The 27,201-nt window shown below is 39.0% G+C and overlaps 1 protein-coding gene across 2 annotated transcripts; it reads right to left on the bottom strand.

Annotated features, from left to right (window-relative positions):
- Window positions 1-6: 6 nt before the first annotated feature.
- ZNF711 (zinc finger protein 711) lies at window positions 7-18,471 on the bottom strand. 2 transcript variants are annotated; one of them, XM_080352345.1, is made up of 9 exons: window positions 18,275-18,471; window positions 14,991-15,095; window positions 13,039-13,569; window positions 6,998-7,156; window positions 6,352-6,498; window positions 5,618-5,755; window positions 4,250-4,297; window positions 3,523-3,666; window positions 7-3,053 (listed from the first exon to the last, which is right to left on the bottom strand). In XM_080352345.1, exons 2-9 carry the CDS (start codon window positions 15,067-15,069, stop codon window positions 1,876-1,878), a joined length of 2,424 nt encoding a protein of 807 aa, XP_080208471.1. In that variant the 5' UTR covers window positions 15,070-15,095; window positions 18,275-18,471; the 3' UTR covers window positions 7-1,875. The 2 variants fall into 2 exon arrangements, with proteins under 2 accessions (XP_080208471.1, XP_080208472.1); XM_080352346.1 differs by having other exon boundaries at window positions 3,631-3,666.
- Window positions 18,472-27,201: the final 8,730 nt, after the last annotated feature.

Here is a 27,201-nt window from a genome sequence, read left to right as displayed (position 1 = left end):
CTGTAACTTTAAAGGGTTAGGCAAATAAAACCCCAATACTCTCACCCCAACAGTCTGATAAAGACACCTCAAGTAACCTGTTTACCTGAAATATTATTACATATTAATTAGTGAATAATGCAATGAAAAATCTTAGGCAAATTGATGCAGAATGAGACCTTCCTAAACACCATAAATGAAAAGCAAACTCCAAAAAATTTGGAGTGCAAGAGATGCGTTTTATTGTATGCCCGTTACGATGAGTAACACATTTAGAAATAATAATCCCACATAACAGTGACAATCTTATTTTACAGCGTGTACATCATTTTTACAGCCACATAAAACACGTATTTTTCTAAGAGATTTCCCAAATTTAACTTTCTGAAGTTTAGAAATATAAAAAAAAATTTATTCTCAAAGAACTGATTCTCATCTGGTGCAAAAACAAAACATGGACATTATCTGAAACACAAAGCCACAATATAGCATGAAGTTACAATTTATCATGTGAACAGCTGTGTGCAAACATGAAGCAACTAAAAAAGTAAAAAATACACATTATATGCATAACATTTATGAACAGGTTTTTCATTAAATAGCCCTAGACCAGCTTGTTATATTAAGCGCCATTTGATTTGCAGCATGCTAACACAAAGCTTGGTTTAAAGGGATGCATATTTTAAATGTATACACTGTAAACTCAAGATCCACCTCCAAACTCTAGTGGCAGCATGTTTTTCTGGTTAAATACTGCATATATACTTTCTTACAGATTGAAAATGCACATTTATAGTACGGTATAGATTTTTTTTTTTAAAGAATTGATTAAAAGGTGCAATTGTATGTCTATATTGAAAATTTCATATTAGGTGGTAGGACGATAATAGTCATACCTGTTAAGAACACTGCCCTAAGGACCTTCTAAGTACTCTGAATTTTAATTAAAAAACCCCTACTTTTTTCAACTTTGTTTTAAATATTCTCTTTAGAGAAGATTTTAAAGTAGCGAGAAAAAGAATTAGTGTTGAGTCACAACACTATGAGCTGCATTCATTTTATCCTTAAAAACAAAGAAGTCAAATTCAAAGTTCACTTTGTTATATGTGCCATACTGAACAACATTCAACTGTAGGTTCAGATAAAAAAGGGAAATTATATACATACACATCTTAAATCCTAGCACCAGAACACCACCTTTGAGATCATAACGTAATGCTGTGTTTTAAACATCAGATCCTGCAATAAAATAGGTTAGCAGCTTTGAAAACCACGACAAAAAATTCTTGTTGGACCTAAACTAATAAAGGAAACAAAACAGTTTCCTAATGAAATGTTAAAAAAATAAAAAAGCAAAACCAAACCAACGAAAGCCCAGACAATCCCCCCAATTCTGACCAGTTCTGGAATTTAACTTCCAGGCACAATTTAAAAACGTTATGATCAAGTGACTGACTAAGGCTCTCAAACTGCACACGCAGCTGGACTCGGTTGCCTTTGCAAACAATCCCACCTTATACCTGACCTGTTTTTATATCGGAGACAAGTGCTGTTACGGACACAATGGGTAACACAATCCGCTTCCTTTTGTCTTCTACAGCTTAACAACGTGTAATACTATTGATCTGAAGACATTCATCCATCGTTCTGCAAATTTAAGACATTCATCCATCCTTCCGCATTCTCTAGTGCTCTTTAGGTTCTGATAAGCAACAATCATAGGGCTATGAGATCCCTGTCAACCCTAATACTTTTAAGACTTTTAATACAAAGAATGTAAAGTTATGATTTAATATCAAGCTTTGAAACCAGGAGAAACAGTTCATGAGATATTTTTTTTTTGTCCCCAATTAGCATATCACAGTTTCTAAATTGCTTCCTTCTGGAGATCATTTATTACATTATGGCCTCTTTGTGGTGCCTCATTATATGCTGATTTTTTTCAGAAGGTCTACGGAATCCCTTTTTGCAATACTCACACCTATGTGGATAGTCTTTTGTGTGTATTGATATTACGTGTCGTTTAAAGCCTGACGCATCCGTCGTGCTATATTCACAATACTGGCACTGATAGACTTTTCTTCCACTGTGGGTCTTCATGTGCTTCTTAAGTTCATTCTGCTGCCTAAATCCTCTTTTACATCTTTTGCACTTAAAAGGCAGGTCCTTGGTGTGAACTGAGAGGATATGCCCACTAAGTACAAAGGGATCTGATGTTTTAAAGTCACAGTGTCTACACTGATGTATCTTTTTACCTTTATGGGTCTCACTATGCTTTTTGAGCTCCGACGGACGATGGAAGCCTTTTTCACATACCTCGCATTTGTGAGGGAAATCCTTTGTGTGAACCGAAATAATGTGTCGCTTCAGGTCACTTGAGTTAGTGCTCTTATGGTCACAGTGTGGACACTGGTGAGTCTTATGCCCTTGAAATAACTCCATGTGCTGCTGCAGTTCTTTTTCATCTGTAAACGCCTGGGGACAGTGCTCACATTTAAAGGGCAGATCAGTCCCGTGTTTGGTTTTGATGTGAGTTTTCAGGTTGGACTGATCGGCACACCTGAAGGCGCAGTGCTGGCACTGGTACGGCTTCTCCCCCGTGTGCGTCCTCATGTGCTTCTTCAGCTCCGACGGGTGCCGGAATCCCTTCCCGCACTCCACGCACACGTGAGGGAAGTTCTTGCTGTGAACCGCGAGCAGGTGTCTGTTGAGCAGCCCCTGCTCTGCAGTTTCATAGTCACAATATTTGCACTTGTGCAGCTTGGGCTCCTTGTCCCTCAGAATGAGTTTATTAGAACTCAGGGGGCTCGCTTCTCTGTATCTTCTTGTATATTCTGTAAACTCATGGGTTTTATCAACTTTGTTTATAAGTTTATGGCTTTCCAGGTGATTGTGGAAACTTACTTTTTTGTTAGTTGTAAAGTCGCAGTCTGTGCACTGGTATTTCTTCTTAATCATATGATCTGGATGATTCTTCATGTGCCTTTTCAAGAATCCTCTGGATTTAAATTTTTTCCCACAAATATGACAAGGGTAAACTGTTAAGGGCTGTCCGTCAGGACCTATTATAACAGCTGTTTTTAAACAAACAAAAACAAGTTATGAAGGAAACAAATTTACCCATTAAGAAGTTTTAAATCAGCCAACTGCTGTTCAGATTCATGCACTTACACTGGCAGCAGACAGAGAATGGTTCAGTAGTTTAAAAACAACCAATCCACAGCACCTATAGTTTACATAGCTTTGTTTTAGAAAACTACTCAAATAGATCAGTAGTATCATCTGTGCAGTGAATACATCCATGCTTACTTTTTAATAGCTTGCAAAATCCAAATGAACTGCATCAGGCCTAAGCAAACTGACTTTGAATAGCAAAAATTATGACATTTTCTATACACAGAATTGGAGGGGGGAAGGACACAGGAAATACGCAAATCACCATTTAGATTTTTCAATTCTGCATCAGCTTTTAAAAAAAACAAAAGGAATAGTACAGGAGTAAGTGCCACTCCATGACAATAAGCATCACCGCACAGTGTTTACCTGTTTGCCATTGCCTGGCCTCTCCTCTCCTCCTTTTCTTGGTTTTTTGTTTTAGCACTCTATTAGTGCTAATGCTATCACAAATCTGCAGGTATTGTGTTGCATTACCGTTTTTGTTTTCTAATCGTGTATCCAAGTTATTTCCTAGAAACAAAAATTAGACACCATAAAAAACCTTAAACAACGCTTTTCTTTGGGACTGATGAGTGGAATTGCACAGCAGTCTATCTACTTCAAAAAACCACAATATTGACCATTCCTCTACAAGGAATATACATATTAAAAAAAGAGTGCCAATATAAAGCACTATCTATCTCTTTTTTTGGCAGAAGTCTAGAATATAATTGCTTAAACATTAATTAATTTTCAAATATATTCCTTGATTTCTCATACTTCTCAAGACATTATTTTCTTATCGGCTATGCTGGTTGTTTCCTTCGATTTAACTTGGTTTCAGTTCTTAACAACCGCATTTTCTCTTTTCTGACTCCAAAACTATATTAAAAAACTGGCAGATCCTCCCAACTTTCCCACCCCCTCTGCATGCCTACAGCACATCTGGAATTGTCTTCATTTCAAAAGAGAAAGATTGTGGATTCCTTCAATTTCTACGTTATGGGTAATTTTTTGCATTCACTGATCAGGATAACTAACAAATAAATGTATATACTCTTGAAGACAGAAAGTCAGTTTTCATGCTGTACCAAGGGCAGTCACGTGTTCTTACCTGCCGCTTGACCATCTTCGTATCTTCTGGGTAGCCTTCTTTCATCTCCTGCAGAAAATGGTATTTTAATCATTATAAATTGAAATTCTTTTTATGGTGATGGCTTTTAAAGTCTGATAATGAGAGAAAGCTAACTTAGCTAATAACTAACAGCTTAACTCTATCCAAACTGAGGCGCGCAGCTCACAATCACTTCAGTATTTTGCAATTATGAGCCCCAGGAAATAAAACCACATCTTTGTGGCAGTTAATATCCACTAAAGCTGTGTCTGCATGCCTACCATGCTGCCTCCCCTGCTCCTCAGAATTAATACCCCTGTCCCTGCAAACTTTTAACCTCATCAGTAACCTTGAATACCAATGGAGAAACAAGGTTATCTGAAATCCACCATTTGTTCTTGGGATTCAAGTCCTTTATCTTTCTGGAGAACTGGGCAGATAAGATGACTTACACCTTACCAGCTGCCATGCACTACACAGTTCTGGCAGACGGAGAAGACTCTGTGGTTCTAAACCAAATTATCAGCCCAACTACTGTGCTCAGAAATATTACACCAATGAATTTTAACTGACTAATGTAAACTATGGATGACCTGATACCCTCTTAATATACAATTAACAAGTCAAAATCTGAGAAAATAATAAATATGAAATAAAAGAATATTCAGAATTTGCAACGTATCCTGATAAGACACTTCTACTATTTGAAGCATGGCTGCAGAGAACAGATTGCCTTTCTTTTTGTTTCTAATCTGAAGGACTAGCAGGTTTAAAAAAGGTATATAAACTGAAATTATTAGGAACGTGTTTAAAAAGGGAATAGTAGGAATAAATGTGTAAAGTTTCTTCCCCTTCCTCCTAGCTAATGTAAAATACTTAAGGCCATGCTTGTTTTTTGTAAAATCTTCAACAGCCAATTTAAACAACTATTAAACCCCACACATTCTGTAAATCTGAGCCAGAATCAAGAGCAGAGTAAGAATTCTTTTAACAGCTTTCCTTTCTACTTCATCAAACCCAACACAGAGCAATCTGTTCATTACATGCAAGACAATCAACTACTAATCTCTGTTTGACAGGCCAGTATTGGAAAAAAAAACACCAACGTAAACATGGAATTGTTTTCTTCATCTTGAACTCCAAAAAACCTATGGACCTTATATGTAAAAGGTCATGAATTATGTCAAAATCACTTTTCACATCGCTTCATCAACTCCACTAACTGACAATGCTAAGAGATCACAGGAGCTGCTTCCAGAGCCCCAGGGAAAGGTGAGAGATTATCATGTTTGCACAGGGATTCTGGAAGACAGATTAGGGAGAAAATAATGGAAGGGATTTTCAGAGACCAGGGATACAGATTCCTACCGTAGGCAGCAGCCCAAGCAACAGGGACAAAAGTTTTGTTCACGCCAGAGTCTTCAAGCTGCGTGTCTGGAAGTGATGTAGCTTCTTCTTCACCTACAATAACTTCCATATAAACTTCATCTGCTATTTCAGCACAGCCTGGATTAAAGGAGAATAATACATCTTTAATTTTAATCTGCTCATCCTAATTTTTCCTTCATTTAATCTGCTCTCACACTGACTGATATCCATTACAAATTACTTTTTTTCCTTTGGCATTTAGAACCACCCCCTTAGGGGATCATTGCTTATTCAGAAATTCCTTAAACAGAGAAAACACATATTGATAAATATAAACAAATAAAAAACCCAACATGAATTCAAATATACAAACTTATAAATTAACAACTGACAACATTATTTGCCACTTTGCCAGAAAGCTGATTAAACAAGGCACTTCACAGTAGGAAAACAGAAAAATGAGAAACTTGACTAACCTCATTAACTTCATCCATGGACATGTTAAGTTTAATATAAATAATGAAATTATTGCATACGGTATGCACAAAGTGCATTTATCCACATCACTTTAAAATAATTATAGCCTGCTCTTTATTTTTAGGGAAGATGAGCTTAGTTTTCTACTACTTCAGGCTGAAGAATCCTTCAGAAAAATTAAAGTCGTCCTTGAATATGATGTTTATATTGTTGTACAAAACTGTGTGAGAACCAAAAATGTTTCTTATTATGCTTACTAATATCTTCATCTTCCTGAGAAGAGTCCTTAACAGCCATGTAAACCATTTTTTCTCGCTGCATTCTACCAACACCTCCTTGTTCAATGACTCCAGCTACAGGATGCCCGTTGTGAAAATCACTCTCTGTGACAATTTCTGTCCCACCTTGAATGAAGAGAAGTTAAACACATTAAGTGAGCGTAAAAAAAGCCACTGGTAAGAGTAATTGCAGATTTAAGTATTTTTTTCTTATTTACAACAAAGCTATTTCATAAAACTCCAACTAAACGTTTTGACATCCATGACTGTCATAAAATTATGCAAGTTTGATATTTTGGCAACCGAGTGAAGGACTTGAGTAACAGGCTCCAAAATCTACACTGTATCACACTACAAAAGATGTCAGCGAAAGGAACAGCTGAAAAACAGCTGCAGACACCCCAGCACTTATACATTTGGGCTTTGGTTGCTAGAAAATAAATACTGCTATTCAAAAGAGAACTTGAGACTAATACACAGCCAGTATTTACCACGTACGGGCAGCTTCTGTAACTGTCACATACTACAAAATGTTGCAGTCAGTGGATTACATGAAATTAAGAATAAACAAAAGACCCTGAAATGCTTCAGACTATTGAAAGAATTCACAGAATTTTAAAAGTACCTATTTCGACATCATCTTCAGCCTCAGCTTTAAATATGTACACTTTGATAACTTCTGAACCAAACCCGTCATCTTTAGCAACATCATCGTTTGTCACCTCAGTACTAATTTTCAAGGGAGTGCTTCCTATATGGTCCAATTTTTCTCCAACATCATCCACTGTAAAGATAGGAGAATAAAGATGAGGTTCAAACAACTTTTTTAATAGTCGAAGTAATCAGTAGCATGATTTTCTGCACCATTATCCCCATGCACAGTAAAGGTTTATATTCATAAATAGCCTTTACAACACAGTTCATCTCAAGATACTTAACAGAGATTCCAGAAGTTCAGCAGTCGCTTTACTGCAACTCAGGAAACGCAGCAAGAATTAGAGAATGGAGAACACAAGAGGGAGCTTATCAAAGAGAATGCGGCAACTGGTTACGTCTGAAACTATTACACTTAGAAAGCAAAACTGTATCAATAAGTGAAATGAAACTTTCAACCAAAAAATGTTTAAAATTAACCCAGAATTGCCTGTTAAAGTCTAATAGTCCCAAAAAGTTTCACTACTCTAAGATACTGTTGACTAAAATGTAGTAGCTGAAACTCTTCTGAAGAGTGATGACTCAGAGAACATTCCCAGTGAAAGAAGTTTGCATCAAAAATTTTACTACATCTTCCCCCTAGAAGAAATTATTCTTTTATCCACTTTATCACTTTAAAACATATGAATCAATGAAGATTACTGTGGAATATACAGCTCATCAAATGATACAGTGAAAAGTCCAACTACTACTATGTGAAAACGACTTCTCATTCTTCATGTATACAACCCAGTCACTCTGATCATCTGGTCTATATATTCAAAATGCTCCTTTTATTTATACCACAAAAATGACATTCAAACTATTAAAAAAGTGTAGAAGTAACACTATTGTGGTAAAAAGGGTATTCACATAGATGTCTATATATACACCCAAATTGCCAATAGGGAGGCCACTGGACTTCCGTGACATACGCACTGCCAGACACTTCTCAGTGGATAAAATGAGCTCCTGTGCAACAGCCACCACAGGCCTGGGCAGTGCTGAACACCCACCACCGTCCTCTGAATAGAGCAATGCCACAAAGTGTAGCAAAATCTGCATTTAATACAATCCACGGAAGGTGCAATTTACTGCATACCTAATGAATTATGTGCATACTAGGACAGGATTCCACGGAAATGCCTGTCCAAGTAACGCCACTTTCCATCCCCACCCTGAGGAACCTGACCTCTGTTTCACAAATCTTAGACTGCATCAGAAAAGTACAGAAGTAATTGAGGACAAAACTACAGCAGCACAGACCAGGAAGCCCTGGCAGAGGAGCTGCCCTATTCCTTGGACACCCCAGTTTCCAGCATCAGGTTATCAGTACATCCTTATATCCAGTATGGGAGTGTTGTTGCATCTGCTAGCTCAAATTTTTCATGCTACCAGAAATATGTTATTAGAAGAGAGGATTATGCATTAACAGGAGAAGGGAAGACACTACAAGATACCTATCTTGGTAAAAGTATTCCCATACATTCAGTATGTCTTCATTTTTTGAAGACCATTTTCTTTTCTGTGTGGCTTTTAACACTTATAAAAGTTTCTTATCCATACTTTTCAAAACGATACGCATACATTTAATTTTTGCACAATGAACATTTCAACTGCATGTGTGAGTCTCTGAAGGAAGTAACTAATAGTACAAGGCAGGAGTGATTACATGTACAGTTTTATGATTAGACATGCTGCCAAAACCCAGAAATAATATTTAAAGGCTGGGTGGAAGAAATCATTAACTGTAACCTGTTACTGTAATTTTAGAAGTGGTAGGTGGTACTAAAGTTATTTTCAAATCTGCAACTCAAGTATCATCAACTGTTTCTAAACTCATAAATTTTATAAACATAGTCCAGTATCAAATTAACATAGTGATTATTTCCATACTAGAAGGTTATTTAACAATAGCAACTTCCGACTAAACAGTGGAGTAATCACATACATGTGATAAGTTTTTTTTACGGCACAAATTTCCAATTATTTAACTAGTATTGGGTGACAATGACTGTAAACAACTATATATCTAGTGAAATAAGAATAAACACACAATTTTAGATTAATTGCCTTACCAGGACATCAATTGCAATATAACAAAGATTACATGAACTAAAAGAAAGATACATTTTTCACTTTTTATAAGAATATTTTCAGCCAAAATTATTAAGTAAAATACATGAATACAGCACGTATGCTCACATGCTGCATTTTACCATTTCAAGTAAAGCCCCCAAATCTTTAATATCCTTTAAAAAAAAAGAAAGGGAGGCCAGGCTTAGAGGGGCAAACTCATTATTTTTAAAACTAGTGGTTACTCCCACACCATTAACCATCCTGTGTTTTTTCAAAGATCTTCAGTCTGTACAATTTAAACAAAAGTAATGGAAATGTATCAGGACACCTGTGTATCCAGAGCCTTTGAAATCACTTTTCTAAAAAACGAAAAGCAAAATGTAACAAAATTTGAAAAATATAAACCGGATTGGGAAAATGACAGTGATACAGATTGCCATTTGTAAGATGTTGCCTTTTGTTTCAAATACCTCAGCAACACAAGACACTGAATCAGCAACTGCTATTGCTTAAATTGCTGTCTTATATGAAGTAAATTTCATGGTGCCAATCAATTTTTTAAATATGTTTAGATAAGGGGAAAACAATCAACACAGCAGGACATGTAATCTTTGTGGAGTTCCAAAGCATTCAGCCTTTTTTTAAAAAATAGATTGTGAAAATATTCTGTTCCCTAAGTATGATGACTTCAATCACAGACCGCTAACACACCAGTGCTAAATTATCTGATGAATTTGCCCAGTAATAGTTCCCAGGAACAAGAATGCTTACTTTATGTCTACGGAATGTGAAAGTGTCTTCCAGATCTGACTCATCTACCAGAAACATCACATATTATTATCTCATCACTTACAATTAACTGAAAAAACACAACAGAGAACTTTTATAAATATATGCTGAATCCTCCTGAATAAACAAGGTTTAAAGGAAAACTCAGCACACTTCCAACTTGAAACTTACCTCGCTTGGCTGTTTTCAGGTGTGTGATGTCCAGATTCACCGTGGATTGCCAGCTCCCAATTCATGTGATGCCTCAGCCCGCGCTATGCTGGTGATATCACGCCCACCAGAGGAGCCCACAGGGATAACACCAGGGCAAGAGAAGTCCCGTGGTTTTACAGTTTCTCATCTTTTTCTAATGTCCGATATACTTATTTTATATCCCGTAGGTTACAGTATAGGAGTATTACTATTCAAACGTTGAGCAAAGACTACTGTAAGACACTACAAAGGCGGCGGCGGGGGCACGGTACCTTACCCTAGGCCAGCTCCAGCTGTTCGCTGTGGGTGTGGGGTCACCAGCATAGTGCATGCAGGGCCAGCGCAGGGATCGGGGGCTGGCAATCCGCCGGGGCTCTGAATATCGCAAACCTGAAAAACAAAAAAGGGCAGGTGTTCAGTAACACGGGTGCCAACTCCTCCCTGGCAACACGGGATGTACTGCTCATCATCTGCCCACCTCGCTAGGAGATGGGCTGGGTTCAGCGTCACACCATATACATTTGTTTTATATTAATTTCCTTTTTAACAGGTCCCTTTTAATCAGGCCTTCTGGCGTGTGTTGTGAACGTACCAAAAAAAGACTTCTAAGTCTTATACTTGTAAGGCTGATTTTAAAAAGCTGAACTCGTCTGCACTGAGATAGTGGAGTGGCAATAATCTTCTAGCGAAAATCTCCAATTACAAAATCATACACAGCTAGTTTATACAACTATCAAGACAAATATTATTTTCCATATAGTGTTTACACAAAAATATAATTGCCAAAAGCATATAAAATATCTACACAAGAATTTCAGCTCAAAGTGGTGAAAAATCACCTTTCAGTATATTTAAACCATAAGTCCCAACAAAAGAGTAAGATAAGTTAAAATTCCACACTCAGCTCAACTTCACACCCTAAAAATGTAGTATTTTAGAAGTTCCCGAAATGTGTTCCACGTGTTTTCCCAACAGGCATTATCTGTCACTTTATCTCCCCTCTTTTTAGATGCTAAATATGTTGAGATTCTTCAAAACTATCATTACATTATAAAAAAATTAAACAGTCCTATACATGAACCCCAAAATAAATACCATAAAATTAAAAATATTTACTGAACATTTAATTAAAAAATATATGTAAATAGAATGGGTTTTAAACTCCTTGATAAACTGAGGCATTTATCTATTCTATGCAACAGATTATCTTCATAAACATACAAATTTAAGGCTAATTTAAAATCACTAAACAAACCCCACAAAGAAACAAAATTCATAAGACTGAATCATTTTTTCTGATAAAAATGAATAGCAGATACTTTGTTGGTTCAAGCTGGCATAACAGCCTCAAAACTTAGAGGAGGCAAGAGACTTAGTTTGTCTAAAATGATTACCTAAAATTCTAGATTAACAGTGCAGCTTCCAACTGTGGTTACTCTGTACATCATGATTATACAGATATAAAAATCTAATTTGCTGAGAATCAGGTCTCAAACTGGCTTTGAAACACTGCAGAAGCCATTGGTAGGCTTGAGAGCACCTACCCAAACTATAAACGGATCAGCCACAGCTGTCTGGCCTAAGAGCCGCACTCATCGTTCGCAACCACACATATCTACTGGAGAAGGAATTCCAAAGATGACTTACTTACAATTACAAAGGTGCAGTTGGAAATACCGCAGTTACAGAATACAACTCATCGTAAGTACTCTGTCAGAAAGGAGGAATTTTTTCAGTGAAACAACTGACTGTAAGAACGGTGTTCCTTCATTTACAAACACACAGGAATTTCTATGTTGTAGGTCTAATTTGGTTTTGGACTGAGGTTTTTTTGGTTCTCTTTCAAAAAAACCTTTGACTTCTATTAGTAACACATGGCATTGCAGTAATGATAGAATGATGAAAAAGCCTGGATATTGAATACCAAAAAGATATTTTGCATAAGGGATATAAATGCTACAAAATATTGAAATCATTATAATCTCTAATCAGACATGTCCTCTACTTTGAAACTTTTAATAAATGCAGCTTGCTGTGAACAGATTGATACTTTGACACACTTGGTATTGCCATTTTCTTTAACATACTGCTTCTGACTAAGTAAAATCTGCTTTGACCTACTCACATTTCAATAATTAATTTGGAGAAGTCAAAAATCTCAAATGAACTCTCATACATTTTATCCAATTTGCGTAACAGTAACAACTGGTATCTTGAGTATAATTTAACCACCAAAGAAACACAGTCTGCCTAAAGCCCTATCAGCAGCTCTCACTCAACGAGCAGTATAGGACTATAGAGTTTCCATAGAGTTGAATGTGTGGAAACTGAAATGGGCAGCCACTGCCAGTGTTAAGAGGGACAACCAAGCCCTTAATGTCAAGTTCAGTCCATAACAACACAACATACAAAAAAATGCCTATTATAATTTTTAGCAAAACTAAACAAACAATATTTTCTGGATACAGAAGAGAAAACTTCAGGAGTCAGATATCTTAAAAGCCTATTTCTTTGTTGGATTCTTCTGAGTAAACCTGTTATTTTCACACAAATCTACAGAGCATGGTAACATACCTGCATATTTTTAAAAAAGTACTATACTCAAAATACGTGGAATGTTTAACTTTCCAACATGTATTTCTTAATTTTCAGGAATATCTAATTTCAGAAACACAAAAATACATAATCATTCACTGAACAGCATGAATGTCGTTCTCTTTCTTGCTGTATTAGCGATAACAGACTTCTCATCAAGAAAACCCAAATCCCAACACCGAGAATTAACAGGGCAACAGATACTACTGAGAGTTCCAGTGCAGAAAGCAGCAGAAGTCCAGCTAGAGTAACTTCTGCCCACTAGACCACTTCTACTTCAGGTAATCTCCTGTTCATATCTACCTTTGTTTCACTTACAAGATATCATTAAGTAGTCTTCAGATGTGCTTTTGCCATCATCATCGTCTTCTGTTTTTATAGTCACCGTGGAGCCGGGAACAGTACCAGCTGCTTGGATGACTGCTTCAGAATCAGAGTTCGTCACAAGAACTTCTTCTGAAACCATTGTAGGCGAGTTTACTCCTGACACAGAGTCTTGCACCACGTGCTCCAAATGTCCATCAGGACCCGTAACCAGGTCAGCCACAAACACCTGATCAGGAACCTGAACTGTTTCTGTTATTAGATCAGAAGTCAAAACATGATCACTGGTATCTAAAGCTTCTTCAATAGCAACATCAGCTTCCAAAACGGAGTCAGGAACAATTACACCTTCTGTTACAACATCAGTTTCAGTGATGATGTCTGGTCCTTGCACAACTTCAGCTGCCAAGCCGTGATCGAGAGTTATTCCATCATCGGTAACAACATCAGACACTAGGACAGCTTCAGGGACTGAGACAACAATGTGGTCTCCATCAATATGAGCAGTACCAGCCATTCCAGCCACTGTGAAACAATTATGAATGAGGAGAAAAAGGTTAAAATTATTGCATTGGCAATTAGTTTATCTAAGGAATGGAATAATTGTATAGATAAGTATGTACAAATCTGTTACTTCTCAACAATCCACATTTTGCATTTCACCCAATAAAGACTACTCAAAGCAGCCTGCATTCCTTAAACTGAGAAAAAAAAAAAATGCCACTTCTTTAAGTCATAATCTGGAGTTTGCCCCAAATTTAGGTTTTACAATGCTGGTATGTTAAAAACTCAAGGCCAATTTGCAATTTCATCTTTTAGTTGCAGCTAGAAAACATTTGATTACATCAGCAATTTGCACCTTCACAGAATTCCAGCATGATACTGTGTGGTAACAATACATTAATCACTGTTACAATAAAAGAACTCTCATCCTTTAGACTGCATGGACCTTGATTAAAATGTAAAAACAGTTGTATGCAATATTTATAGTACAATTTCCAACAACTTGCCACATTGCAAGGAATTGCTAGAAGCAGAAACCTGTTTTTCATTAACAGACTTGACTGGCCAGTCACATTTGCACACTATTTTTCTAAACATTAAAAAGAACGCACAGTGAATTATTTTAACACACACATAAACAGCAGTTTTAATCTCAATGAACAGAAGACTCAGGGTTCTCATCAGAACAAAAAAAAAAGTTATTCAGCACTGTACTGCAAATGCAATTATTTTGGTACACTCCAAGGGATATTAATTCATGCTAGAACAAAGACATGGCCTTTCTCAATACTTGAGAAGGTCATCTCCTGACATAATGCAGAAATGGAGACACAAAAAGAAAAAAGTCAAGATTTCTTGCTGTCCTTTCTCTAAACCTTCAAAATTGCTGAGGTTATTTATTATTGTCACCAAAAGGAACAGTATTAATTAAAAAAAAAAAATCAATTTAGAACATATTCTTACATCAGTACAGACTGATGTTCCTGAGAGACTTCTAAGCACACGCGAACACACATATTTAGCTAAATCTGTAAACTGTTGTCTATGTAATGAGTCATCTATTGTTCCCACATGTACTGAAATACCCTACAGGAAAACTGGAGACAGTGACCCCAGGCAATCACACAGAAGCTGAGGTGCTGTTTACATCCTGTCCTGGATGGTATTTCCATCTCCTGTATGCTGGAGATGGAACAACTAGTCCATGTGACTTCAAGCAGAAGCAAATGCACCACAAAATCACTCAACTCCGGACAACATTTTCTGTCTCATCTGGAGCACTTTGGGCCACAGACTTAACTACTTTTTTTTTTTTTAGAATGATTTCACTATTTTGGAATAAGCGACTATTTCAAGATCAGCAACCAAAGTATACAAAGACATATTATACACCACCTTAAATTTGTTTATATTTATTAATGTTTAATAATGAAAATGTTTACCAAAATCCTGCATAATCATAGTGTGAGGCATTTTGGATTCTTGTGTTTGCAATCCAAGACTTCCACCACCTGGATCCATATTCAGCTAAGTTCATTCACAAATAACTGCAATAAAAGCAAAATCAGAATTTATATTGAATAGTGTTATTGTGTTGATTTGCTGTACCAGATGAATACATCACACTGATAAACAGAGATTTATCTGAAACTTCAAGAAAAAAGCAAGCAGTACATCATATTATTCACTTTATTATTTTATGCTTTTGTGAAGCCAACTCCTAACAATGTTTCCATCCATAAGCAGACCTACAGTAGTCAAAAGAATTACCTGAGTGAAACCAAACAACGAAACAGATCTTGGTCATGTGTTTTTAATGGAAATCTTTGGTTACTGCCTTGCCTAGAACAGAGGAACAGACTTCGGCATTACTTGATTTCTAGGAGCAATAAGCACAAGAAATGCCTAAATCTTCAACTTCCTCACTCTACTTACAGGTAACTTACTATCTCGAAGCAGAAACTTTGCCTTAAACAACCTGTAGCTGCTTGTAGAAGCAAGAAATACATGTTGGACATGATTGGGAGTATTGATTTTTTGGATTCTTTCACAATTTTCTAGCTATCAGACATTTCAAAATAAATTTCCATGTGCAAATGCAATTGAACATTATGTTTAATTATAGGTAGGTTTTGAAACAGCTGCATAGTGCACTGAATTTAAGAGAAGTGCCAAAGCTGATTTTCTTTTCCAGTGGCTGTGGATGAACTCCTCTGTATTATTAAAAAAGTCTGACAAAAGGCCTCATGGAAAATTTAATCAGCCCTCAGTTAGATTTGCATGCACAATGCAAGCTTTAGCTCCCAATTCCCCTCCTTCTCTGTATATTCAGAAGAAAATACTGTGAAAATACTCCAATAGCTAACAAAATAATATCAGTGAATATTCTATTAATATTTTCATTGATTTAACTTACAGCATACTATCCCGCACCAGAAAGGAATACATTATAATAAATCTCAAAATGAACAGCTGCATGAAACCTAAACTGAAAATGCCAGAGCAGTTTTAAAATACGTGTCTATCTGCTATTGTTTTGTTTTTTTGAAAAATACAGTTCTCACTCTAAGCAGCTTCAGGAGAATGTTGATTTTAACCTATTTCAGTTCTTTATGCCAAAGCTCTTCCTTAGACAGGGCTCAGCTGAGACCAAGCAGTGAAATTTAGAGTAAAAAAAAGGCATATATGTCTGTCTCCAGGCTGGAACAGTACTGTAAATGGTACTTTTAAAAATCAAAGATAGGTAATCCAAAACTGCCAACCACTAAGACGACTTACTTTTAATAACAATGCTCAATTAAAAAACTGGTTAAGGCCCAGGCCTTTAGAAACATTGTTCTGTGTATATAAATTGGTCTACTCTTAGCTTAGCCTTCATATAAAAACTGCATCATAAAAAAGCATTAATATTTTAATTTTATTTGAGAAAGCTTTCAGAAGACATCTTAAATTGAGAGATCTTCAGCGAAGTATTTTGAAGAGGGGGGCAAAATATGAATGTCTCGGCACTTCTACCCTTTCCAGGAAAAAAAGGGTTTCGTTTTTGTACCCAGAGGTACAATGAAGCTCTCATTCGACATGCTGGCTTCTGGCCATTGTTGTTATATTTAAAACTTTGATAACACAGAAAAAAAATATTTATACAAAATGCCAATTACAACCTACTAAATCTACATAAAGACCATGTCTTTAATACACTTTGTTATATCTTAATCAGTGTGGTCTTTCAAATGCAAAGCATCCCCTGAGTTTACACATCCTTAAGCACCCCTTTAAAATAGTGAATTTCTTTTAAATAATATTTAAGTCTTGTTTACATAAAGTAAAACAAGACACAACATCACGCTTTGTCAGGTTTTTCAAATATTGGTAAGCTGCATATGACACTTCAGTTAAACCAAAAGGACCAAACTCAGATATAGAGTAATGTGACACAACAAATCAGCTTATATGTAATCGAAAAATCCAAACTAGATGTTTTCTAATTATCTTATCTCTTAACATTCAAGTTCAATAAAAATACAAGAGAATTATCCTCCACTTCAGATACTTCAGTTGTTTTTTTGGGGTTTTTTGTTTGTTTTTTTTTTTCCCCTCGTGATTTTTAATGCAGGAACCAATAGAAATTCAATAAGAAAACCCTACTTGGGCAGAGATTTTAAGCAGAAGGGGCCACTTCATAAACTGATGTGCAGAACGGCACAAGCCCTTTGCCGAAGAAGACTGGGTACTAAAACGTCAAATATCCACCTTAAAGAAGTGTTCTGCTGTGGTCACCTATAAAACCATCCGCACGCTAAATCCGTTTAAAATAACAGACACAAAACCAATGGATGACGTTTTTCTTGCAGCCCGGAACGCGCTTAAAGCTTTTAAATAAATCAATAAAATGGACAAATTCACATCTAGATCTGACAGCCCCAGCGGCAACAAAACGTCCCGTCGGAAAAGCCGCGGCCGGGGACGGGGCGACACCCGCGGAAAGGCCCCGGGCTCGGGGCTGCGCGGCGCAACCGGCCCCCCGCGCGTGCTCGCGGAGCGGGCGCGCCGCCGGGAGCGGGAGCGTGGCGGGGCGGGCGGGCCCGCAAAGCCGGCCGGGCAGCCCCGCGCGGAGCCTCCCCCGCCCGCTTGACTCAGCCGGAAAGCGGCCGGCAGCGGCCCCGGCCGCCCCATCCCCGGGGCCGGGCGACGCCCGGCGCGGCCAGGCGGAGGAGGGGCGGGGGCGCGGAGACAAAGGGCCCGCAGAGCGGCCAGGAGATGCCGCCCGCAGCGGGGGCGCAGGAGCCGGACCGCCGCACCCCGCGGCCGCCCCTCGGGGCAGCGGCCCCGCCTGCGCGTCTCAGGCCGGCGCCAGGCTCCTGCCCCGCGGCCCGAGTGTCCCGCGGCGGCCGGGGAGGCGGGGATAACCCCTGTCCCAGCGGCGCGGCGGCCCGCGGAGCCGCAGCCTTCCCCGCCCCGCCGGCCGACATCTTGTTTTCCGCCATTTTCTGGCCGCCCAAAAAGGCCCCTCAGCCGCAGGGCCCGCCGGCGCCGCCCGCCCGCGCCCGCCCGGCGCGACGGCAGCCGTTGGCGGCCGAGTCCCGCCGACCCGCTGAGCGGCAGCCCCGGCCGGGCCCGCCGGTGGCCGCGGCGCCGCTGGCAGGCCTCGGGCGCGGCCTGCGGTGAGGCCTAGCCGCCTCCATTGTCCCCATCCCACCACCGGCCCGGCTCCGACGCCTCGGCTCACCTGTGCGGGTCCCCGCGCCGGGCGGCCGCGCCGGGGCCCGGGTGCGGGGGGCGGCTCGGCCCGCAGGACTGCTCCGCCAGGCCTGGCATTCGGGGCCGCCGGGCCCGGGCCTGCACCAATCACAGCCTGGGCCGGGCGGCGGGGCGCGAGCGCGCGCGGCCTGCTCCCCTCCCCCCGCCGCCCGCCGGCCTCGCGGCGGCCGCCGCACGTCAGCGCGCGCCGAGCAGGCGCACCCGCCGCGCCGAGGCCGCTGCCCGCGCGCCGCCGAGCGCGCGTGTGCGCGGGAGGGGCAGAGCCGACCCCCCCCCCCCGCTGCCGCCCCCGCCCCGGTCACAGTTTGGCGGATTCGGGCAGGGCCGGCAGGTGCCCCCACGGGTTCTGCCGGGAAAGAGACAAGGACCGGCGGCTGTCCCCGTCGAGGGGCACCGGCTGTCGCCGTAGGGGTGGCCGCTGTCCCAGCGCGGGAACCGCCCGGCCCCGCGCTGCCATAGAGCGTCAAAAATAGCACCAAGCACCTCTGTCCAGATACCGAAATTATGCGAGTACATCGCATTTTGCACTTCATAATTATAATTTGTGGTTAAATACAGAGTTATATGGGTTTTCTCCTGGAATTCCTTAAAGATTCTTATTCCTGGACTTTCACGTCAGCGCAGAACTTGGAGACCTGTCCTAATTCGACTCCACTCCCTTTCTTTTTTAAGGGGTGAAGCTGTCCATAACATGCCATACACCGAAGTAAATACAGTATTAAGAACATTCTAATAGGTTCTTCCAGCTCTAGCAAAAAAAAACCCCACCAGATATCGTAAAGAGAAAGTATTTTCAAACTGACCAACACATCTAAGGAATGAGAGGAAAAAAAATATCAAAAGGGTGATCACAAACCCAAATACTTGAGGAAAGGGCAAGAGAGAATCTCACAAGGTGATACAATCAAATATTTATTTAATGCAATTATACACTGTCATACTGTTAGTGGGCTGTATTTCTAATTACATCAGAAATTCAAGTTTCATATGATGTACTTTGTAGGTGGCTAGATCTTGTACCTTCAAAATTCTGAAATTATTTGAGAAATGAAGGTTTACCTGGTCAAATTACTGAGATTTTGTGCCCATTTTCCAATTAGCCAATAAAATAGTATGGCTTATATTATTAGGATTTCTGTCACATCATTTAAGTGTGGTTGTATCTGAATTCCACTAGGTGTCATCTCAGCGTTGCTGGCAAAGGCTAAAAATCATGAAATCCATTTGAGATTCAAACCCCCTAAGAAAACCTTTTTGTGAGTTTTGCATTGGGATTATTCCTTACTTTGGTCTACAAAAGGATTTGTTTTGTGCTCCTGTCAGCTCTCCTCCATCCCTTTTACTGTGTGAACTGAGCTGTAAATTACGCTGCAGAAGTTGAGCGCTTACAGTACTTCGCAGGCATACAACTGTCTAAAAATAACCTCCTCATCAGCAGCTGTAATTAGACAGCAAAAGGCACCATGGTTGGCACTCAAACCTGTCATTCTTTGCTGTTCCTCTCCTGTATGGGACTCTGACTGAATGCTGTACTCATCATCCACACAGCGAGCCACAGGCTGACCCAGATTCTGGTGCAAAGCCGCTGACGTCTGTGATTTACAGAGAGGAACCTGAAATCTTGATCTATGGTGTACAGGCAGACAAGCAATGGCAAGACACCACTGGAGATGTGGAGAGAGAAAATGAAGACCCAGACTGTGCATTACCAGGTCAAGCACTGCTATGATACTCAGAAAAAAACAAACCAGCCAACAGAGCTGAGTAGAATTTTGCGTAACTTTTCACATTTAGATCCTCTGAGCCCACCCAGCAGCTGAGAGGAAGAAAACAGTGTCACAGCAGCGGTGCTGTTATTGTTTTGCTATTTTAAGACGTGTTTTACCCTGTGAACAGGTGGATTCGCAAACTCATTACTACTGCATTATTAGCTAGAGAAACGATGCTATGAGCAGCCTTTATCTCAACAAAAGATGGAAGCCTCCTTCATCCCCACTACTCATGACAATCTGATCCAACATTTAATGTTAATCAGAGGTAAATCTAAAAGATTACACAATGATCAAGACTTGCATTTGTACAAATTTGCTTACATATATTGCACTCTTTTCTCTCAAAAGGGCATCAACAATGAAGCATTTTCCAAGACAACCTAAATATAAATCATATCTTATGAAGAACAATTATAAATCACTCATAGTATTTGACACCATGTTATCTAGAAGATAAACAGCACTAATGTTTTTTAGCTACCTATATGATTGATAACAAAATTCATTATATAGACTCTAGTCTATATAAATGGAAAGCTATCCTTAAAGCAGTAACTTTTTTCAGCAATTTAAAGGCTAAAGTAGCATGAAAATATTCCTCAAATCACAAACCAAAATCCTATTAGAAAAATTGTAACTGCAGCTGGGATACATCACTATCAGGTTTGTCATATCTCATTACTAGTAACTGGTAGCTACCAGGTAAAGAACAGTGGTAATAAGAAAATAAATAAATAAAATCTGTAGGAAATCTCCTCCCTCCCCCAAAAAATTCCTGACCCATTGCTGTATAGTCTAAGAGAATCAGAGATAATTCCATATAACTTATTTTCTCATTTGAAATAACCTTTTTTTTTTTCCTCAATGCATTCTGGTTGTCATGATCTTAATCAACTGATGATTTTCTCCCTGTTCATCTGAAAAAAAAATTTCTAAGAACACCTGAAGTAAAAAGAATGCATAATTTTTTAACCCATATACCGACTATTTCTTCCTACTGAAAAAGAACTGAACCACCTTACTCATCTAAAACACATCCTTTTGACATTGACAGATTGACTCAAAATGATTCAAAACCACCAGAACACGCTGTATTTCAGTTGTGTTGTAATCTTTTTAATGTATAGAGGTACAGAATAACAGCTGAAAGCAAATGCATATTTGTCTTGCACACCTACACCTGTGTGAAATCCCACCATACTCCTGGCAGTACAGAGCTCAAGGACTATGAAACACTCCACAATAGCAGACACAGGAGCGAAAAGCAGGACTTCAAGAGCGGACATCCTGAAGGTGATGGTAGTAGAAGATGTTTCTTCCAGCTTTTGCTGGCAACATCCACTTTCCTGTGTATCTGCATGTGTTTGTATCACAGTCTGTAAAACTGAGTCAGCTTTGCTGTGAGCTGTTTAGTCACATTTTACATCATGAATCTGCTAAACTGTGTGTACAATGATGGATATATCTTTTAAAGATACTGATATGCCATACGCTCTCTGAAAGTGCAAATTAAGCGGGGGGGGGGGGGGGGGGAGGGAGTGAGCCCTTTCCAAATATTATGTCCCATCCAATCACCATTCTCTTCTCATTTATTATATGCATATATATATACATAAAAGTGATAGAAATAGCCCAAATCAACGTATTACACTAAACAACTCATGGACCAGCTACTGCACTGAGCGATTCCTCAGATAACTGAAGTCAAGCAAAGTGCAAAATAATAATTTTTAAAAAGTATGTAAATAGGGTTTCAACTGGAAAAAAACCTGCAGTTCAGGGGACTCCTTTGAAACGGAGAAATAAACTTCACAGCAGAGTCAATTATACTGTCAAGCAGCATTCTTTATCGACAACACTGGGGAGCTCTGGGAATCATTCTCCATAAGTGCTCCAGCGACTGGATGCTCTTGCATTGCTTAGATCCACACAATTATTGCATATTAATTAAAATTTGGGGGAATTTTTAACATACAATACACCTGTACTAGGAAATGATGACGTGAGAGCAGCGGGAGCTAGTTATTTCACGGCCTTTGCTGCCATCTAGTGTCACAAACTCACAGAATGGCAGGGATTGGAAGGGACCTTTTCCCGGTGCCACAGTCTCTTTGCGGGGGTTTCTGGTGGTCTTTTTATTTGTCCCCTGATTGACCTCTCCACCTTGGCAGCTCTTCGCACAAGCGCAATTAGTGCTCACATAAGCAATTGATTAGTTTCTTACTTACAATGCACCTATTAATTTCTAGTTAAACATAAGCTAGGTTCTCTGCTTCTGAACAGTGTATTACTTAATCTTGTCTCTAGCTTGTCATGCAAGAGAATCTAAAACTTGAAAAATATCCCTTCGTTTTGCAGGTAGTTAGAAAGCATTCATCGTGTCTGTTAATTAATGATGGGTACGTCCTTTGCAATTTAATCACAGTATACCTGAATTCAGCAGCATCTCCTCATCCTGTTTCTGGATTAGGAACTTCGCTTCAGTCACTGCAGAACTCAGTGTGCGGGCAGTTTATTTGCTTAGTGACAAATCGGCTATTACTGCTAAAAGTGATGATCAAGTAAAGAAAAATGGCTTAGCTTTTGGCAACTTGGTGATGTGAGAGGGAGAATCTCTCAGTTCTCACCGAGTTTCAGCTGTCACAGTGCACTTTAATTTGTAAAATATAAATACAGAGCAGTGCATACCTCTCCTGAAAGATGCACGAGCTAATGGGTGGGGCAGCCAGAAAAGATAATCAAAGAGAAACACGTTACTAAAATGTGTTAAAAATTCTTATGTTAAAATAGCAGAGGAATAAATAAATATTTTGGTTAATTCATTACAAATCTTGAGGATTTGTTTAGTAAATTAAAGCAGTTGGTATAACTACATTTGTTTTGGGCCTGGTTCCCCAATAAACTGTCGGTAGTCTTCAAAACTTGCCTGCTAGATATCATATTTGTGAGCTGACTGGTCATTTCTAAAAAATAGAATATTCTAGTGTGCTTTTATTTAGATTGCAGTCCTTGCCCAAGAGCTCAAGCTGTGTTTAGAATTCTGAATTTGAGAGTTCCAAACTCCAGGTTATGAGGAAAATAACACTTCTGCTGTGTGAGCAGAATATCTTTTATTAGTTTCATTTCACAGATGGGAAAATCAAGGTACAGAAAACCAGTCACAAAGTCACAAAGCACAGCAGCAGCACTGTATTGCAAGTCACTTGTATCTGGAAACTTCCCTTCATTTTGAAGACATCTGTAAGTGACAAGGTGTTCCTTTAAAGAGAAAGCTCAGATGCTTGCTGTGATGATAAACATCTGATGAATAGTCAAAGAAAAACTATAATTCCTGGGAATGTTGTTTGCTCTTTTCATATGGCTGACTGGAATGCATTAAAATTATAGCTGGACCTAAGAAGGGCAGAATCTGGAGCTTATGTTTTTTATTTTCGCTGTCTGCCTTTGCATTTCTTGCATTTAATTCTGTATGAAGTAAAGCTGACAGTCACCCTTAATCCTTCTGGCAATGAGTTCAAGAGTGTACGTCTTAGACCTGTGAAGTCCGAAGTTCTGTGATCATGAATTTCCCTACTGCTGAATGATAATTTAATCTTTTATAGTTACTGCCTGGATGACAGAAATGTGTATTTCCTCATGGCTAGTTCTGTGGCTTCTAGATTGGAGTGTGATGTCTGTAGTACCTGACAAATATGTTTAATGCTGCTGCAAATGATGAATCTATGTACTGAGGGTAGAGGCTTTCAGGGCCATTTACAGGTATATGTACTGCATGCAGAATGCAAACTGATATGCAAATGTTTGCATACCTCTATTGGAATTATAACTTTAAGGTTAGCACACTATTTTATGCAAAGTTATAGATGATGTAGTGAGACAGATGAAAAACTTAACATGTCTTTCTGACTTTACTAAAACTTGCAGTTTTTTTCCATTCTAAGTCTTTTAGAATGTATTTTCTGTATTAAGCATATTTAACTTGGAGGATTTGTGGGGAGGAAAGTGCAATGAATAGTTTCTTAGGAGATACATGAACAATGTTGACAGATTTGAAATAAAGCATACAAGTTTCCTACTGAGATTCATGCTTACTATTGTGTTATCTGCTGTATTATCTGAGGAAAATGTCTTTATACATCAGAGAAATCAAAAGGCCTTCAGTAGATTGTTTTATTGAACACTTAATAGATAGTAAGAAACATAATGCCAGCACTTCTGCCACATTACTGTCACTACATAACAAATAATTGCTGTAGCTGCCTAATGGGATATGTAGCGATGCTGATGGTGGCAGTCTAGACCTGAGATGAAGTGGGTTAATTTAAAACATAGAGCAAAAATAGTAGATAGCAGTACTCAGCAGAACAGTTTGGGGCTAGAACCTGGTGACTAACCACAAGACAGAAGATAATAAAAAGTAGATCTAATAAAAAATGATAATGATATCTTTCATAGTTCTTAGATATCCTCCAACACCTAATTATAAAGTTGTCATATAAGCATTAATGAACACTCATATTTGTCTGAGATGTCCTATCCTAATATACAAATAGAAAGGGAGGGATTGGAAGGACAAATGGCTTCATCCCAGAAATGAAGACGACCTGCACGTACCTTTTCTCCCAAAGGAAGTATGAACGCATGGGGCTCTGGAAAATAAGTTGTTATGGTACTTATTGCTAATGCAGTGCCTTAGCCATGTAAGTTTTATTATTTTAGCAGGATTTGCTATTTAGGTGTGTCTTCAAGCAAGCTGTGCTGGTTTGACTGAAAATGAGTTAATTTTCTTCATGCAGTTAGAAACCTTTCTTTTTCATAGCTAGCATGGTCATTATTAGGACTTAGTTTGAGAACAAGAGATAACACCTGGGACAGAGTTAATGTTTTTAATTGCTCTGGCCCAGGAGTGCTCTGCTCACAGGTGTGAGGCATTGAGGAAGGGGGCACGGATGAGGCAGAGCTTGACTGACATCCAGACCGAGCAATAGGAGTATTCCAGCCGTTAGCATCATGCTCCAGATTTAAGGAGGGGGGAGATCTCTCTCCTTTTTGGGTGCTTTCTCTCTTGAGCTGATGAGTTTGGTTCAGGACGTTTAGTTTGGCCTTTTGCTGTTTTGCAGAGGCTTTGGAGCCTTTTGGCCTTTTTTCTCTCTTCAGGATTGGTTGTTTGGGACCAGGTGCTGCTTCCTGGGACTGGCTGCTCGTTGTGGACGGAGTTGACTTGAGTATATTTTATTTCTATTTTATATATATATTTACACTGTTCTGAAAACAAGAAAAAGAGATTGTGAGGAGCCCAGCAGTAAAAAGCCAAGAAAACCAGAAGTGATTTTTCTGTCTGTGACTTTTGTTGTTTGTTCCATGTAGGAATCTGTTGAAATGTGCAAATGTTGAGTTTGTGAAACTAATTAGCACATAAAAATCCAGCTGTAATAGTAATCAAAACTTGCTGGTTCAAGAGATGTTTTTTTTGTTTGTTTAGTATGAACACATCCTGCACATATGGCTCCCAGTTGAAAACCTGGAGCTGCTCATATCAGCAACTTAATATCAGGGGATTTAGAAGGAAGTTTTTACTGGTGCCAGTTGTGGAACTAACATGTGGTCTGACTCTGACTGGTGCTTCCAACTCTATGTCTGTGTGGGGGAAAAAGTGACTGGTACTGCTGTCATTATCCTTGTATTGTACGAAAACAAGGCACAGTGTTTTAAGAGATTTGTTGGCTGAGATTTCTTTTGGAGGTGCGCTCAGCTGATGAACTGTGGCCTTGCTAGAAGTTGTAACTGCAAAAACAAGGAAATACTGCCAGTTTTCTACAAGTCATCTTGTTTAATTATACTATCTTGCTGGCCTTTTCTTTACATTCTTTGTTTGCGACATGCTTTGGAAACATAAAAGTGCTTTTAGGTTAGCTATCTCACAAAGCGAAACAGGCTATCTTGTAGAAGGTACTTTGATACGACAATTTTAAAGCATATCTTTCACTGTGATTTGCAGATCATAAGTTGGTAAATCTTAGCATTTAAATTCAAAATGAGAAGTTTAGATGTTTCAATGGAAAGAGAAACAGAACCTGTGTGATATTGTCTTAATAAGTTAACCAAAGTAGCTACTGGATTACAAGTAGACAAGTGCTGATAACCGACTGATAAAGCACTTCTAGTAGATCATTTATGTACCAGACACAATTTCTGGTAAGAGATTTTCCTTAATGTGAAAATACAGTGCTTGGGGCATGATGTAGCTACCTTTGATCTCTATAAATGAGGAGCAGTAAATTTTGAGTGTCGGAAGCTGACTGGTTGGATGCCTTGGGACAGACGAAGGGATGTGATGTTACCTTGCAAAACCCACAGACCGTTAACAGGGCTTGTGTTTTGGTGGGGATCTATGTAAGGTACTTGATAGGCTACAAATTTGTAAAAACGCACTGTTCTTCAGACATGGCAGTGCAATTAGTACTTTCGCAGTGAATAAAGCAACCTAGACTTGGTGGATAAGATGCTTATGCTCCATTCCCTTCTCTTCCAGTTTCACTTCAAAGTGGTAAGAATGAGTTTTACTAGTATTTGTTAAGGCATTTCAATACTCTTAAGCATTTTTCTCCTACTTGAGTGGAATTATTTAGAGGTTTTTGCTGTGTTTAATCAAAACAGGATTTTCAGAGTCTTTATTTTGATAATAATGATTTCATTGTGATATTTAAAAATAACCGCATGTTTTCACTTGCAGCTGCACTGTCTTATATTTCCAAGGTGAGTACTTGCAAACAGTTTCAGGAGATAGGACAACATTATTGCAGGTAAATTGCACACCTACTTGGGCAAAAATACGTTGAGTGCTGTGAGACAGAAACTGCCGTTACCTTGATTTCTTAGTATTCTATATTACACATCTTTTTGCTGTATTTTTCTTATGTTGTGTTCCGCTGACTTCTTTTTACTGACTTAAAGAGTTCTCCTGGAATTTGTAAACAGAAATTCTTTGAGAAACATGATTTATGAGAAAGCCTCCTTCATTTTAATGAAGAATATGTGAACCATGGAAGAAATCTTTCAGTTCTAGGAATTTTGCCTGTAGATAATGTTGATGTTGATTATGTTATCTGAGCAAACCACATAA

The sequence above is a fragment of the Nesoenas mayeri genome (assembly GCF_963082525.1).
Source record: "Nesoenas mayeri genome assembly, chromosome: 13".
Taxonomy (NCBI): Eukaryota; Metazoa; Chordata; class Aves; order Columbiformes; family Columbidae; genus Nesoenas; species Nesoenas mayeri.
This window is presented reverse-complemented; position numbering and strand designations above follow the sequence as displayed.